Source organism: Salarias fasciatus, chromosome 1, assembly GCF_902148845.1.
Source record: "Salarias fasciatus chromosome 1, fSalaFa1.1, whole genome shotgun sequence".
NCBI lineage: Eukaryota > Metazoa > Chordata > Actinopteri > Blenniiformes > Blenniidae > Salarias > Salarias fasciatus.
In genome coordinates, this window is record NC_043745.1 from 31,234,759 (window position 1) to 31,250,705 (window position 15,947).

A 15,947-nucleotide genomic window follows, 5' to 3' on the forward strand; every position below is an offset into this window, starting at 1 on the left:
AGAAGAAACACACACACACACACACCCCATGGCAAAACACATGGAAGTGTGAATAGGTCAACTTGAGGTGCAAATTATGCCCACTTTAACCGTTTTATTTCATATAGCTTTTTTTTTTTTTTTACATAATAGTGTGTTAAGATTTTTTTGTTCTGTCAGGTATTTTTCACAGTGACACGGATAATTTCTGCCTTTTACGATTTGAAAACCAAAGTGTAACTCTTCTCAATATTCCCCATAAGGCAGTGTCACACCAAGATATTTCACAATTAAATCAATACTTGTACTTTGAACTAAAAGTGACGTGCATCTCCTCAGAAATGTAACAACAAGTCGCAGTGTTGTAAAACAGAAGAGCAGTGATAGGTAACATCATGATTATCTCAGCTGCTACACAGTAACAATGTTACTCACAATAACTCAGGCTGCCTCATTTTGTCTCGGTTCAGTCTGATCTGATGTAAAGACTGTTAAAAGTAACTGTTAGTCATCATTTTTGGCCTCAAAATTGAACATGATCCACTCGGTTCCATTACTTTTAAATTATATAGATAATTCGGATTTAAGAGGTAAATGGGCAACGCTGACATGCTTTTGGCTTTTTAAACAGCCTCTCTTTACAGCAAGCTAGTAAGATGAAGATCTAAAGATAGGAATGATTTTACACTATCCAACATGGAATCCAAAATTATTTTCAAAACACATTATATTAAGAAATTGTGCCAGTTTGCCTCAGAAGAAACACAATAAACAGCTGTTAGCTGTAAATTGTGCAGTTCGCCAACTCCATATTAAAAATTAACCTCAGCAGTGATGAGGTGATGTGCAAATAATGGAGGCGATATAAAATGTTTTCTAAGATGGCATTAGGTTAAAGCCATATGAACTACAAGCATTCATGACAAGACACAAGTTTATACATAGACACACATATAAAGAAACTGCTCTCTTTGAGAACAAACCCGCTGTGCTGTGAATGAGTGTGCGTATGTTACTCTCACCATTGCGCTGTGGGGGACCTCTGCCCATCTGCTGGTTCATACCAAACGGGTCTTGGGGATTTGGGTTCATAGCGCTCGTATGCAGAGCGGAGTCTGAGTTGGTTCTGTGTGGGAGGAAGAGGAGGTGGAAGAGGGAATTTATGCAAAGTATTCCAGCACCTTGGACAGAGGCAGGAGGTTTGTAAAGGCCGTGAGGTCAGTGAATCATTCTGCTTCCTGCTCTGCCTCCACACAAGCTGCATTCATCTTCAGGCTCACGCTGACCTTACACATAAACACCCTCACAACACCCCACTAAACATTTGTCAGTCTGGGACAGAAACACATTTTCACGTCATGACGGCAATCAAAATGAAACACTGACATCAAAGAATTATTTGTCGTCTTGTCTCCTGTGATACTGATTCAGGTAAACGCAACGAAGAAACTTGTTCACATAACATAAAAATTAAGAATTATTCATGCATTGTGGAACTCTAAATGAGAGAGAGATAAATCCATACCAGCGGTCACATATGATTATTTGATTTGGAGTAGGTATATCCTGGAGTATATAGGGGCTGTAAATTCAAACACACACGGGCAGCTTTCAATTAGAATGAGCTCTCAAATACACATCCACAGGCCAACCCACACAAACCACTGAGTCCTATATCACTTCAGCTGAGAGCTTTCTTTACTGTGCTCCATTAAGCCTCAATGGCTTCTCTCATGCGTCATTCCTGCTTTCCTTCGAGTGCACTGCAGAAAAGTGTGGCAATCACATTTCCGTTTGATACACTTTTATGCTTCTAAACCTGCTGGGTTTCATTCCAGGTTTTACTTTATACAGTCAACTATTGCAAAGAGATTTAGTCTTAAAAAGAAAGAAGAAGAAAAAAAAAAAAAAAAAAAGCGAAACTCAGGATTAGGCCCCTCAGGATGGAAACTGAAAGACTTTCACAAATATTTTTTTCCTCTTAAATATGGTGGGTGAATATTTTCAGCTTTATACATTTCACATGAATTATAAATATATCAAACAAACCCAACAACGTAATACTGAGAGCAATAAAACATGCAGCACACACTGCGATATACCATGTCATCTTGTTTCATGATAATTTCTCAGATTGTAAACGACTGCAAAAGGAGGTTATTTATCAATATCCTGAGTCAAAAACTTTTGAATGTCACCAATTGACTTTTTAATTTTGCCTTTGAGATTAGTAAATACATTTACACATTTGCTTAACCTTACAACCATATCCTGATCTTTATCCAATTCAAGTTCATGGGGAGCTGAAACTAATCCCAGCTGATCATGAGGCAGGGTGGAATCTAGACAGGCCTACTGTCCATTTTAATACTACTTAGTCTTTCTTTTTCTAATATTTTGGCATTCAAAAAGCCAAAAATGTCCTCAACATTAAACAAATCCATGCGTTTATGTACTGGAGCCTGGCAGCAACCAGAAAATCTGAGACTGCAAATATGCCTTTAAAAACAACTGCAGACAGACAGACAAAAAAGCGATCAGGTCATCTTTTACATTTGACACACATTCAGTCGAACTATATTCAAAACAAGCGCAAATTGTGAGCTTCTGGGAATGAATTCAAAATTCATCTGTGCTCACTCTATTGAACTGTTGACATTCTGTATACAAACACTTTCATTGACTTTATAAAACTTGAAACAAACCAAAAAAAGAACATTTTCAAAAACAATCTCTGAGAAGGTTGTCAGAAGGATGAAAGGAAGAAAAAAATGTTAATAAAGAGTCTTGATGTTAGCCTGCAAATGAGCCAGGAGTCCTACTGTTGGGTTAGTACAAGAGAAACTACGGATTAATATTTCAGAAATACAAAACCATCAGTGAAAAAGTACAAAAAGAAAAGAAAGCATCAACAAATCAACCAAAACAGCCTGTGGTTGAGACGTTGCAGCCGTCTATCGCAGTGCTTCAAAGGAGAAAGGAGAGGATTATTGAGATGTTACAAATCAGGCAGAGATTTACAAAGGATAGAAACCAGGATGTTATGTGGCCAAGAGAGATTGGAAAAAGACAAAGAGCAGAATTGTTGGCCGCTGTGAGCGAGGGATAAAGCATGAAAGAGAAGCTGAGGGCAAACAAGAGTGACAGAAAGGGGGATGGGGGGAAAAGGAGGGGTCAAGGGTCACCTGTTGAGTTGTGATATTAATCTAAACCCAGGCCGTTTTTCCTCAGTCCATGGCTGCTGTTCCCTTCAAAGACAGAAAGAGGAAAACCACGACAGACAAGGTTAGTGGGTGAAAGCAGAGTCCTCCTGAGCTCCTGCCTGCAATTTTGAGAGGACGAGATATAGATTCGGCTGGAAATACAACATATTTTATTTGGTGCTGCTTAGGAAGGAAGAAACCCTGGAAAATACTGAGACGTAGCATAATACCCACTCATTTTGAAAGAAAGTTTGGAGTACGGACACAAAGGAAAGAGTGGCATCAAAAAGAATGAGAGCGGGCCCAGTTTATAAAACCTGCAGCTGAGCAGCTGTTTCCAGCTGCTTGCCAGTTTTTAATGTAAAACAAAAAAACTGGTGCAACACAACCGGCTTTCTGAGCAGTGGCTGGCCACACAGAAAAAGGCATAAACAACTTCATGTGAAGACTCATTGTCAGAGTCTGAAACGATGGAATGGAAACAGTGACTCAGTGGATTTTTCTGAGGTATTCTGCGAAAAGGGGTCTTGACCTGTTACAAAGCTAAAAGCAGAGAGAAGACGCTCAATTCTAACTGGTGCAACCAGTCTTTAAAAAAAGAAGAAGAAGAAAAAAAAAAGAGGTCCACCACAAAACTGAAATGGACTTCTTAAGAGCCGTCCGTTATTCAGCTATCCAGATGCTCCTGGTCTTGGAGTGATTGACAAGCATGTCCACAAAATATTAATGTTCTTCGTCGTCAGTTAAAAGAAGATGCAGACTTATTCCAAATGGGTACGTTTGTATTCATTGGTTTGGTTTGTATTTGTTTTGGCTGTGTTGAAACTAGCAGTGCAACCCCTTTTACAGGAACACCTGGTTTAAAAAAAAAAAACCAAAGCTTTCAATTTTAAGCTGATATTATAAAAACAAGGGAAATCATCTACGTGATTGAAACATGTTTTAAAGCAGCTGACAAATCCACAAGTTAGCGGGTAGTGAGGCTACATCAATGACCAGCAAACTGACACTTTATTTTGATTCGAAAAATTTAAACACACCTTCATCTGGAACTGAAAAACATGAAACTACTGAATGAACGAAACCCTAAGTTATGTGATCCCTCACTCTATTAGTTAAGCATAGCATGAAAAGTAAGTAAATGTGTTTGCCTTTATCTTTTTTAAATTTAAAGTGCCACTTTTGAAAGAAATGTTCATTTGTGAGATTAGCAGCAGAGTTGTTCATGTGAGTTGAGTTTATAGAAGACTAGAAAATCTTCTCAGCCAAGACCAGAGCTTGTTCTGCTACTGAGCTTCTGGAACTTCATGAACTCACAAACAATCCTGAACTCAAACTCTATTAAAGTCATGTGGGATCATCTTGGGAGTGCTGTCCGAGCCAGGGTAACCAAAACATCCAAGTTGGCGTACTGTGGAGAAATGCTGGTAGGGGAATGGCGTGTGTGCCAGCCCACAGCGGTGTGTGAGCAGGCTTGTGCGGTGTGCAGCATGAGGATGAGGCACAGCATTGTAATGGTTGTATGGTTCTTCCAGAAGCTACTGAGCTCGTGTTTATCAATTGTCAAAATGTATTTTTTCCTTCTAACTTCTGTGACTCAATCTACCAAACAACATTAAACTAGTCAATGGTAGAAAAGCATACCAAATACCATTAAGAAGCAAAATAAAGATGTTATACAAAAACTGACAACAGAGATATTACTAGTCAATTACACATTCCATTACTTTTGTGAAATGTATAAAATTGTATTTTTAAAAACTGCTAAAACACAGGAAAAGATCAGTATCTTGAGCATCAGGTTATATGAGAAAAGGAAAATGTCTTGCAATCAGGTGCTTTAAACTAGATAACTAGCTAGACTATCATCAAAACCAGCGCTTCTTAATCATCTCCAAGCTGAGGGCCACACTTTGAATTCACTGTTGCAGGACTGGAAGCCCTCACACAATCAAACAACTTTAGGCAAAAAGTGAAACTTTAAGAGACGGTTTTGGCATTCACAGGTCTGCGCAATTAACTTGGTAACCAGACAGGAATGTGGGACAACAGGGCCAGATTAACCCATTAGGCCCCTGGGTCAAAAATGGGATGTAAACTCGAGTTGAGCACGCCCTCCATCCACTCCCAGTGCTTTGGTATGTGTCCTGTTGCCTGTCACGTCAGGTTCACAGCACTGACGACTGACCTTTTGAGCATCCTTTCTATTAATAGAGCACTCCGTCACAGGAAAATGACGTACTACTGCATCAGCACGGGCATAGTAAACTGATTAAAAACAGTAATATTTGAGGGTGGAGTGGTACTTAGCACTGCCACCTCATAGTTAACCTACTCCTTGTTCAAATACTGTGGCTTTTTGGCCATGGCAACAGTGTTTGATTGATCATAGAATGAATGTCTTGAAGGGTGAAATTCAACATATGTCAACTGGACTATCGTAGACCACACACTCTAAATGTACTTGAATGAATGGAATTAAACCACACTAGTTTTAAAGTCCTTTATACTTGAACCTGTATCCAATCTTCTCTTTGGAGTGCTGTGCATGAGATGGTAAATCAACAAAGTTTTAAAGGTGGAAGAACAGAAATGCTGCAATTAAACACAATGAGTAAGATGCTGTTTTTTTCAGGCCTTAATGAGCTGAAGTTTGGGTCTTGATAAATATTATAGAGCTCCATTGCTATTTTGATGTTGTCCTTCCTCGTTATTAGACATTTGGTGAGCTGTGAGTAAACAGAAACACAAACACTTCCATGTGTGTCATATTACCTGGATGAGTAGCACTTGTTACTACAGTGTCTATGCTGTGCTTAAATTTAGATATTTGACGTAGGCAATGGAATGCAGATTAATTGTGACACTCCACCCAACATGCAATAAATGTCACTCTCGCACAATGGCACAATGAATTACTTTCTATTTGTAACAACTATGAGATCAACATGTTGAAATTGACTTTTAAAGTCTCCTAATTTTATCCAGGAGTGGTTGTGTGTGAACATGAGAGCATTAGATGCAGAGCAATGCCTTTTTGGTGAAGGAGCAGTGCATATTTTGTGAAGTTGCTCATGCAGTTTAAGGCTTCAAAACAGAAATGCAGGCGCTTTAATACGAAAGCAGCAACTCGGGCCACCTAGATGGAGGATGAAAGTCCTCCCAATGGGACAGCATTGGAAAAATTTTAGACCTCTCTTCTGGAAATCCTTTCCCCGTTGCGGCCTCCAGAGAGCTCAGTCTGCGATTTCGTCCCAAGAGAGGCGGGTACAGGAACAGCAGGCCAAAGATGGGTGATTGGGAAAGGAGGAGGGCGTGGGACTGGACTGAGGCTATGACCCTGAAGCAGATGGTCTCCAAAGGGACGCTGAGCTGGACCCAGGTCTGATGTCTCTGGACCCCTTAAAAGAGCTCTCTTTTAGAACATCCCAGTCGCCCGCACACACTGAAAATGCTGACACCCCTCATATGCAAAAAATGCTGCACACTCGGTTAACCTTAAAGAACAGATGGAGGAAATCAAAAATCATGGCCTGACTCACCACTGATCGACAAAGTTGGGAAATCACATCTTTCTGTACATACAAAAAGTTTCTAAAAAATCCAGAGAGATGATAAAATCTGCTGGCAAGACTGTTAGTCACAGAGCGGTTAAAGGCTATGTGAACAACTCTGTTCCCCTGCATTTCTGTCATGCCTTGCAAGCCCCGAGTACTGGCCCAATGCCTCGAAGTGGTGTTGTAATAGAGCCAGGAAAGCTTGACACCAATCATCTTAATGCAAACAGATGCATGCTACTAAAGAGCAAAGTAAATTAGGCTTGTGTGTAGTTTTGTTGACTGTCAATGAACATCTGGAAGAACTTGCAAGAATTCATCTGTGGACTGACGATGCATCATCTCCTTTTGTGTTCTTTTCAGAGTAAGTTACGGATCAAGGCTCTATGGAAGCTATACCATGACTATTTTTGACTCCCTGTGTGTGAATTAGATTGAAAATTATTTGACACTGATGAGCGACCCTCGTATCTTGTGACAGATATAATACATAACCTCAAAATCATCTGGAACATCTCATACAGAATGACTGGAAATCATTTTGCTCTCTTTTCTGCCCTCCTTGGTTGGTTTAGGCGAGCAGACAGATGATTGCTCTTCGCCACTTGTCAGAGCTCGAGAGGCTGGGTGTAGGCAGGGAGCAGAGTTGTGATAGTTAAAGCAATGAAACAGTTAAAGAGCTCTGTGGCTTGTCTCCCCGACTGACTAACGATAATGCAGTGCAGATGTAGCTGGCGTTGTAAACACTTACCGCCCCACTCTCCCCTGAGACGGACAAGCAGGGAATCTGATTCTCACTGCAGCAACACGAGAGCCTAAAACCTTTTCCAGAGATGGTTAACTTTAGTCAGTGATCTGTTTTGTTCAACAAAACATCAGCGACTTAAATAAGGATATTACCACCAGATAACTTTGAGGAGAACAGCACAGAAAATGTTCTTAACATTACTTCTAAAAAAAATAACTTAGAAATCTGGCAAAATTTCAGTCCATACACATTTCCCACCTCCCTTCCTACAGTATTATGTTGTTTTGAGTTACACGTTCCATTTGCAGGCTGGAACTAAAACCACAACACTGATAAAAAAGCAAAAGCAATCTTAAGGGAAGATCATTCTTTTCACCCAAACATGAGGCTCACAAGACAAGGATACTCTTGCAAAATCATGTTGTTGTAATGACAACAGCCCTGACCCAATTTAGGAAATTACCAGGCAGCAGTGGAAACATCCGTTTGATAATGGTGAGTCGGCTAAAGCTTTCAAAGAACCCTGACGCAGGAGACTCACATCAGTAGGCACGTTTACATGGACCACGTATAAGCGGATTGTAAAATGTGTCATGTAAACGACCGAGTGGATCCGCTTCACTCGGAGCGGATTGTAATTTGGAGCCGACTGTATGAGGTGGTCTACGCCGATCGACAATCCGCTCCGTGTCCCTTATAAACGAGCCTGACAGCGGAGTGGATTGAACTGGGGGAGTGTTTGTTCTGCGCACGCGTTCCCTCATAGGTAGTGACGTGTGACGTGCCAGTAAACGGGAAGCAGCACAGTCAAAAAACCAGCAGGTGGTTGAAAGACACTTTTTTAGTAAAAAACCCCGACAGAAAAAACATTGGTGAGGCGAGATGGAAAAAATCGCGCAATAGCGAGTTGTATAAAGAGCTCTATAGCAGAATACAAGCGATCGCCGGCAGGTGTTATGGATTAACTGGTTCCCGGGTTAACGAATGACGGCGGTGGTCTGTGTAAACACATGCTGATTACAGCAGTTGTTAAAGCAAGACTCACAAATGACTTGAAACGTATACACTCACTGTAACTGTCGATAACCGACGTTCGCCAGAAGAACTACATGTTTCAATCATGAATTGGTCACAAGTTAACACGGGCACCAGTTAATTCGAAACATCGGCATGCGACCAGAGCTCACACCGAGATGTGCCGCTCGGTGCAGCGGTGCTGCAGCCAGGGGAGCAGCCACTCCTTCAGCAGCGTATCATGGACTTTTGGGACATTATTTGAGCAGATATCAGCAGATAAAAACTCTCTGCTCGGCGCTGAGGACTGCTGCTGCAGAGCTAAAGACCTGAAAGTTCCTCGTGAGACTTTGTGCGCATGTCACAGGACGCTGTATAATCCGCTTCACCAGGGTCCTTGTAAACGAGGATTCATCGTGGATCACTACATGAATACACTCCGTTTAATACGATTGTTTACAATTGGATTGAAAAAAACACCCATGTAAACTGGGCCATTGTTTGCTGTTAGATATTCTAAACTCAGAAGAACTGTGAGAAAATGTATGTTTGCAGTTAATAACTGCATTTTTTTATAACAAGAAGTAAACAATATATTGTCAGATATCCTGTTTTCTTCTTTTTTTTCTAGTACTAAATTGTACAAAAAAAAAAAAAAACATGCATGTGAGGGATGAGCTGGAAACATGAGTAAGCCCCCCTGACCATTTTGTTAGTTTTTTCTTCATATTCCAATGATTGTGATGAGCTGGCACCTAAAGAAATAAACATACTGAGATGAGATTGCCACTGTAAAGAGCTGCATCCTCCAAGAGGACAGTGCTCACCCAAACAGAGGGGGTTTCCTCAGGGGAGGATGGAAAGGATGAGCTTCCCCGCCAGTAGTACTGACCTCAACTTCATTGAACACTTGTGGGATTAGCTTGGATGTGCTATTTGTGCAAGAGCGACCAACCCACTCTGCTGTGGGACTTGGGACAAACCCAGCTGTAGAATGGGACGCTATCCTACAGTAGAGCAGCGGCTGGGCGGCGTTAGGAGGTGGTGTCACTGTCTCGTGTCTGTATGTGGTTCTTCCACACATGACTAAGGCTGCAGTTTGTTTAAAATACGAAGAAATGAGGCATTATCAAGTTAACAATTTGTTAATTTCATGTAAGCCATCCACCAACAGACAAAGTATTTGATGAAATTTCCCTCTCATGGATTGTGATTAAAAAACAATACACCACAAACCAAGCAAATAACTTCCTTTGAAAGGCAAATAAAACATTTAAAAATGTCAATGAAGTTCCTTGATAGTGAATGGCCCGAGTGGTTTTCTTAATCTTACCATCTGTTTAGGCTTACACAAACCAACTAATACATATATTTTTTTTTTAAATCATACTTTGTTAATCCCTTGGGGAAGCTCCTCTATTCCTCGTCCGCATTGACCCAACCTATTTCTAGGATGTGGTAGGCAGCCACATCAGGGCGCTCTGGAGAGCTGACGGGGAGGTCTGACCGCTGTGGGGATTGAACTTCGATCTAGCCGCTACGCCACCACTGCCCCAGTGTAGTATATGTAATTGCATGCATAGGTATAATAGGTATAATACATGTGTATTTATGCATGTGATTGGCTAAGTCCACTGCCGAGGGGGCGGAGTTTATTCCTGCTGCACAGTATCGCTGCAATCTGCCGCAGGCCAGCAAGAGAGTTTAGATTTGGCCTGCAGAGACTTGACAGAGATGATGCCAATCATTAACATAGTGGAGGAGGAGAAATACAATCTGAGAAGAGAGGAATAAAGTGGAGACAGACCGTCATTCTGTCGATGTTTAGCCGATTTGAGCATCAATCATTCATGGCGAGTCACACTCTGGAACAAAGTACTACTGCTCAAATTAAACGTGAGAGCCTACTCACAGCGCTTTGTGCCACATGGTCTCTGCGAGAAACACACCCACTCCGAGAACACTGACGTCTGGCTGCTCTGTGAGGACGTTTGTCAGCCAACCTGTTCTGCGCTGTCAACAATGACGAGAGGGCGTGGGCCTTATTCATTTCTACCATACAAGCTGCTACAGTAAGCTCATTGCTGTGTTTCTGTGTTGGTACTGTGGAAGAAGACGAGGCAGGGTGACTGGCAGCCGGCCAAGCCAGCATACAAAACACAAGAGTGGAGACCGAGCAAGACTGAGGAGAGTGAGTGGGGAGGAGCTTGGCTGAGCTGTTTTATCACAGGCCTATAATTCACTCTCCTGTAAACACTGGGGAAAAGCCGCCAACCGACAGCAGACTGACTTCTCGGTGGAGGCACATGCAAACGATGAAAAGTCTATCTTGTAACTTACATTTAGAGCAACTAGCTTACACCGAGATTGAATTTCAGGTAGATGGGAGGATTCTGCACCACAGGGCAGTGACAACATTAAATCCCTAAACAGTGGGATCACTGCTGTTGGGCATGACCTTTAATAGAAAAGGCTAACTGTCAAACACCTTTAGTTCGATGTATCCTTCTGGGAACGACACAGCTTTCTCCTACTTGAAAAAAAAAAGAAAAATTAACAATCAAGACAGGCACCTATTAGCCTGAATCTTCTACCTAGAGCATCCACTGATTATCCGTGCCTTTGATAGAGATTATTGGTATCTGTATTTAAAAAGAAATTATTAGCAGAAACAGAACAACACCATACAGGAAGGACGTTGCACGTTGGCAAGAGGAGACCGTCCCTGCTGTAAAATAATGTCAGTACAGGAAGAGGACAGGAAAATAAACATTCTTTCGGCAGCTGAACAGAGGCGCGACTCACCTTCTCCAGTTGTTGTCCGGCGGTGGGGAAAGGTACACAGCTCCATAGGGAGAGCTATCTATGTGAGTGGCTGTTAGGGAAAGCTTTGGCACAAATAAAGAAACCTCGCTCCATCGATTCAATTCGATTAAGGAGAACACACAAATTCATTTTCAATGTGATTAATGCGCGAGACTTTAAATATCTCCCAAAAAAACTCTACATTCTTACATTGCAACTATAATGTTTGGTGTTTAAAGAATACTCCGAAGATTTTGGACCCACGCCCTATCTCTATCATTTACAAAGTGAGATTAGCTCATAAATACCTTTATTGTGTCCGTTCGTCCAGCGGCTGGCTCCCAGCTGTTAGCATCGTAGTTAGCTTAGCTCAACTGCTGGAAGTGAAGAGGAAACAGAGCCGGACTGATGAAAGTGGACAATATATTCCTTCCAGTGGTCCATGGGACGGCGTATTAGCACGTGAAGTAAATCCGAATGGTTATAAAACATTTTAAAAGACGTGTTTTCTTTTCAATCCGTTAAAATAATGTTTTCATACACACAGATCTGCACAAGCATAGTGCTCCGTGGAAGGATATACCGGCGCACAGCGGCTGAGTCTATGCTTCTACTGCTGTGCTCCGGTATATCCTTCCGCGGAGCACTGCGCATGCGCAGGTCTGTGTATCAAAACGTTATTTTAACGGATTGAAAAGAAAACACGTCTTTTGAAATATTTTATAACCATTCGGATTTACTTCACGTGCTAATACACCGTCCCCTGGACCACTGGAAGGAGTATTTTGTCCACTTTCGTCAGTCCGGCTCTGTTTCCAATTGACTTCCAGCAATTGAGCTAAGCTAAATGCGATGCTAACGGCTGGGATCCAGCCGCTGGACGAACAGACACAAAAAAGGTATTTATGAGCTTATTTCACTTTGTAAATGATAGGGATAGGGTGCGGGTCCAAAATCTTCGGAGTATTCCTTTAAGGCTGTACAGGACAATGTGAATTGTTGATGCACTGTTATGAAAAAAAATTAACCTCACCCAGAACAAGCTTTGCAATACTGATCTGAACAATCATATGCCCTGAAAATAAGCAACCTACTGGCAAAACACACCATAGGAACACCCATCAGATGTAGACACACTGTTCACATCAGAACACTGAACATTTGCCATGCCCTCTTCATCCAATGCGGCGGAGAACAAACGGAAGGGAACATTCCATTTGCCAGACAATGAACTCTTCTTCTTTGTACAGGAGAGGAAGCTTCACCACAGCTGTTTCTTCGAACAGTGAAGGGGTTACTGCCAGACTGCTGGACACCCTTCTAGGATGTTTGTGTCTTCTCTAACAAGACGGAAATACAAATGAATCAACAGGCTATTTGCTATGGCTGCAAAGCAACTGCTGTTTAGCACAATCTTACTTGTTCGAAGCCTCATTCATTCTGGAAAAGCTCAGACAAAAACAGCTTTGCAGTGCTTTGCTGTTGCATACGCAAAATCTATGTTACACGAACATGTTTGCAAAACCAGAAAATTGGAATAAAAAAAAGACATCTTATGGAAAGAAAAAAAGATGTGAATTGTTAATTTGTCAAAATGTGACAAATCCTTACTGCAACCACTACAGGAACACTTTCAGAAAAGCAAGGCCAGACAAAAAGATTACAATATTTTTGAAAACAAATCTGGGTCAGAATAGCCTTTACTGTCATAACGAAATTGGAGAGCTTCTTTCAGAGCAACAGGTAATAAGTTAATAATAAATAATAATAATAATGCATTGGTTTTATATAGCGCTTTTCAGGACACTCAAAGACGCTTTACATTGCATTATTTATTCACACCATATTGGGTGGTGGTAAGCTACTATTGTAGCCACAGCTGCCCTGGGGCAGACTGACAGAAGCGAGGCTGCCAATCTGCGCCATCGGCCCCTCCGACCACCACCAACCATTCACTCTCACAACTTTCATACTAGGCAAGGTGGGTGAAGTGTCTTGCCCAAGGACACGACGACAGTTTTACGCCTGCGGGAGCGGGGATCGAACCGCCAACCTTCCGGTTATAAGACGACCTGCTCTACCAACTGAGCTACTGTCGCCCCAAAAAAGAATAAAAAAGTGTATAAAAAAGTAGCAGCAACCTCAGTGGCAGAGATATCAATATTGCACATTTATATTAGACTAGTGACCTGAGTAGTTTTATATCCGAGTTCAGGGTGGTGATGGATCTCGGGAAGAAGCTGTTAATCAATCTGCTTGTCCTTGTTTTGATGCAACAACAGAAACACTGCAGTGTGAACTGATTTTCTCTAAAAGTTAATGAATTAATAACACCTTTCACTGTACTACCACCAGCTAATGCATATTTAAGCCTCAAAATGTAAAACATGGCACAAAAACAAACATATTTCTTTTTGGAAAGCCTGTTGTTTATCAAATTATATCCAAACAAGAATCATTGAGTGCTCCAGAAAGCACGTGCTCAGGCCTTGAGACTATCATCAGTGACCGAAGGACTGCTGTCACTCAACATGCCTCTCACAAAATACGGGATAAGCCCCTGTTCAAACACACACAAACAAACATGACCAAAGTAGAAAGGACGCTGTTATGGTTTCTCCAAAACAAAAGAGAGGGTGCAATCCTGTCAAACTGGATTAACACCTTCAGACAGCTACAATGACAGAGTCACAACCTATAACCATAGATGACACACTTGTGTTGTGTGTCCGGTACGCAGCTTAAAAAACAGAAGAAATGAGCAACCATTCCTGTGTTCTCTGCGATCAGTGATGGCAAAATACAAGAATATCTCAAAACAAACCATTATTCCTTTGGCCCATCACAGCCTCAAACCACAATTCCATTTTCAAAATCGAGCACAAACATGGGTAAACTGAAGTCACAGACCACAGCACACATTTTTCAAGATGTTTTGACTGCTCTCTGCCATCAACCTCTGTTCCTGGTAGATGGTGGTCCCATTTACAGCTGCCAGCAGCTGTAAATTCAGCAGAAACTCTTATTCAGAGTCAGCAAATTGAGCATTTACTCAGAGTCCTGACAGAATAGCCAGATTAAGGGAAGGACTTTTCAATGTCTGCACCAGAAAGAACCTTAAAGTGTCAAGCTAGAGAAATAATTGAGAAAAATTGGAATAATTATCATGTAAATTGGTGTCTGTGTGTGACGAAAGAATAATCAAATAAAATCAAACTGCTATTTCAGTGAGTTTCATGCAAAAGAGTTGGTGAAAGCCACATATTCCCAACAATTCCTGCTAAAATAGCAATAAAGGTAATTTCTGGGTGATGAAATGAATGGCTCCACAAGGTCCCAGAATAAAAGACCATTCAGGGTTCTAGAGAGGCTCAAGCTTGTCCCCCAGACAATGCTTTTCCTTTCAAAAAAATGTTTTGAATCACTAAGCACATAGAGCAAAGTCACACTGATTGTAACTGTGTTGCTATTGTGAGACACTACATCATTTTGTGTTTAAAAATTGAACAGGGGTGATGCTGTGTAAAGGGACTGTGAAATCAAAAATTGCCATTAGAGTAAAAACATACAAGATGCTGAATGGAAGCCTTGAGAGCAATTTTTGTATTTATTCATTTTTTTTTTTTTTTTAAACATCACCAGCTTTTTAAAACAAAAGTGCACAACAGTTAAAAAAATAAAGTAGTGCTGGGAGTTCAGTGTTGATTTCAAGTAATTTACTACTAGAAAAATAATTGTTCCTCTCTAAATGTATGATGGATTTAATCAGGGATTAGCCACAATACTGACTGATTTTGAACAATATGCATACTTTGAGGGCTTTTGCCAGTGTTGCCAATGCTTATTTCAGAGCAAATCAACCGTCTCACCCGTACCTGACGCAACCAACTCCTGATTCTTTCTTCTTAAGCTACTCTATTGGTTTTTCCAGATAAAAACATCTTTTTGAAGAAAACATTCAGAAAGTAGCAACAGCAGCAGCGACACTTTGAATGTAGGCGGTGTCACTTCCAACAATGAAAACTTCCAGTATCATTTTATTAGGTTGCAATAAAATATTCTCTGGATTAGAATATTTAGTCAATTATATGAAAAAACTTTCCTCACTTATCAATGAAATTCTATGTGGTATTGTGCCAATTTGAATTAGATCACTCCAGGATCCAAATCTGACCTGTTTAATTGGCACTGTGCTCACCGCTTTAAAACGGAAAACCTTTCAAAAAAAAAAAAAAAAAAAAAATCTCCAACCAACATTTTAACTTCATTTGTCCGAATTGTCATAAGACTATGAACAGCAGGCCAAAAAAGATTGAGGGAAAAAAACCGAAGTGGACTTGAAAATGTGAACAAACTAATAGGAAATGCCACAGCTGTTTGTAACCGATACATAATAAATCACTGATCTGCACAAAACAGGCACACAAAAACTAACCACACTTCTTTCCGTCATATTCAGCAGGGGAGATCCTCTCAATTCAAAAACCCACTGACTGTCCTGTTTTGGCCAGAGCAACTCCAATAATCTCTCTCAGCGGTGAACTTTTGCACCGTGTTGACCAAGTGGACCCGTGCTGAACAGATGAATGTGCAACATGCACGTGTGTGGAACTGACACCATCCACCCAGATGCAAATGGAG

General features: G+C 41.1%; 1 protein-coding gene across 4 annotated transcripts in view; it reads right to left on the reverse strand.

The window, feature by feature from the left end:
* The window catches only part of crtc3 (CREB regulated transcription coactivator 3), a 41,235-nt gene that overhangs the window by 14,550 nt on the left and 10,738 nt on the right, over window positions 1-15,947 (reverse strand). For 2 of the 4 annotated variants that reach the window (XM_030088610.1, XM_030088602.1), the window contains exons 4-6: window positions 11,307-11,368; window positions 3,165-3,227; window positions 1,002-1,105 (exon numbers count right to left, since the gene is read on the reverse strand). In XM_030088610.1, the coding sequence (XP_029944470.1) occupies window positions 1,002-1,105; window positions 3,165-3,227; window positions 11,307-11,368 (229 nt within the window). The remainder of the gene's footprint in view (window positions 1-1,001; window positions 1,106-3,164; window positions 3,228-11,306; window positions 11,369-15,947) is intronic. The other 2 variants (XM_030088618.1, XM_030088626.1) reach the window with 1 other exon arrangement.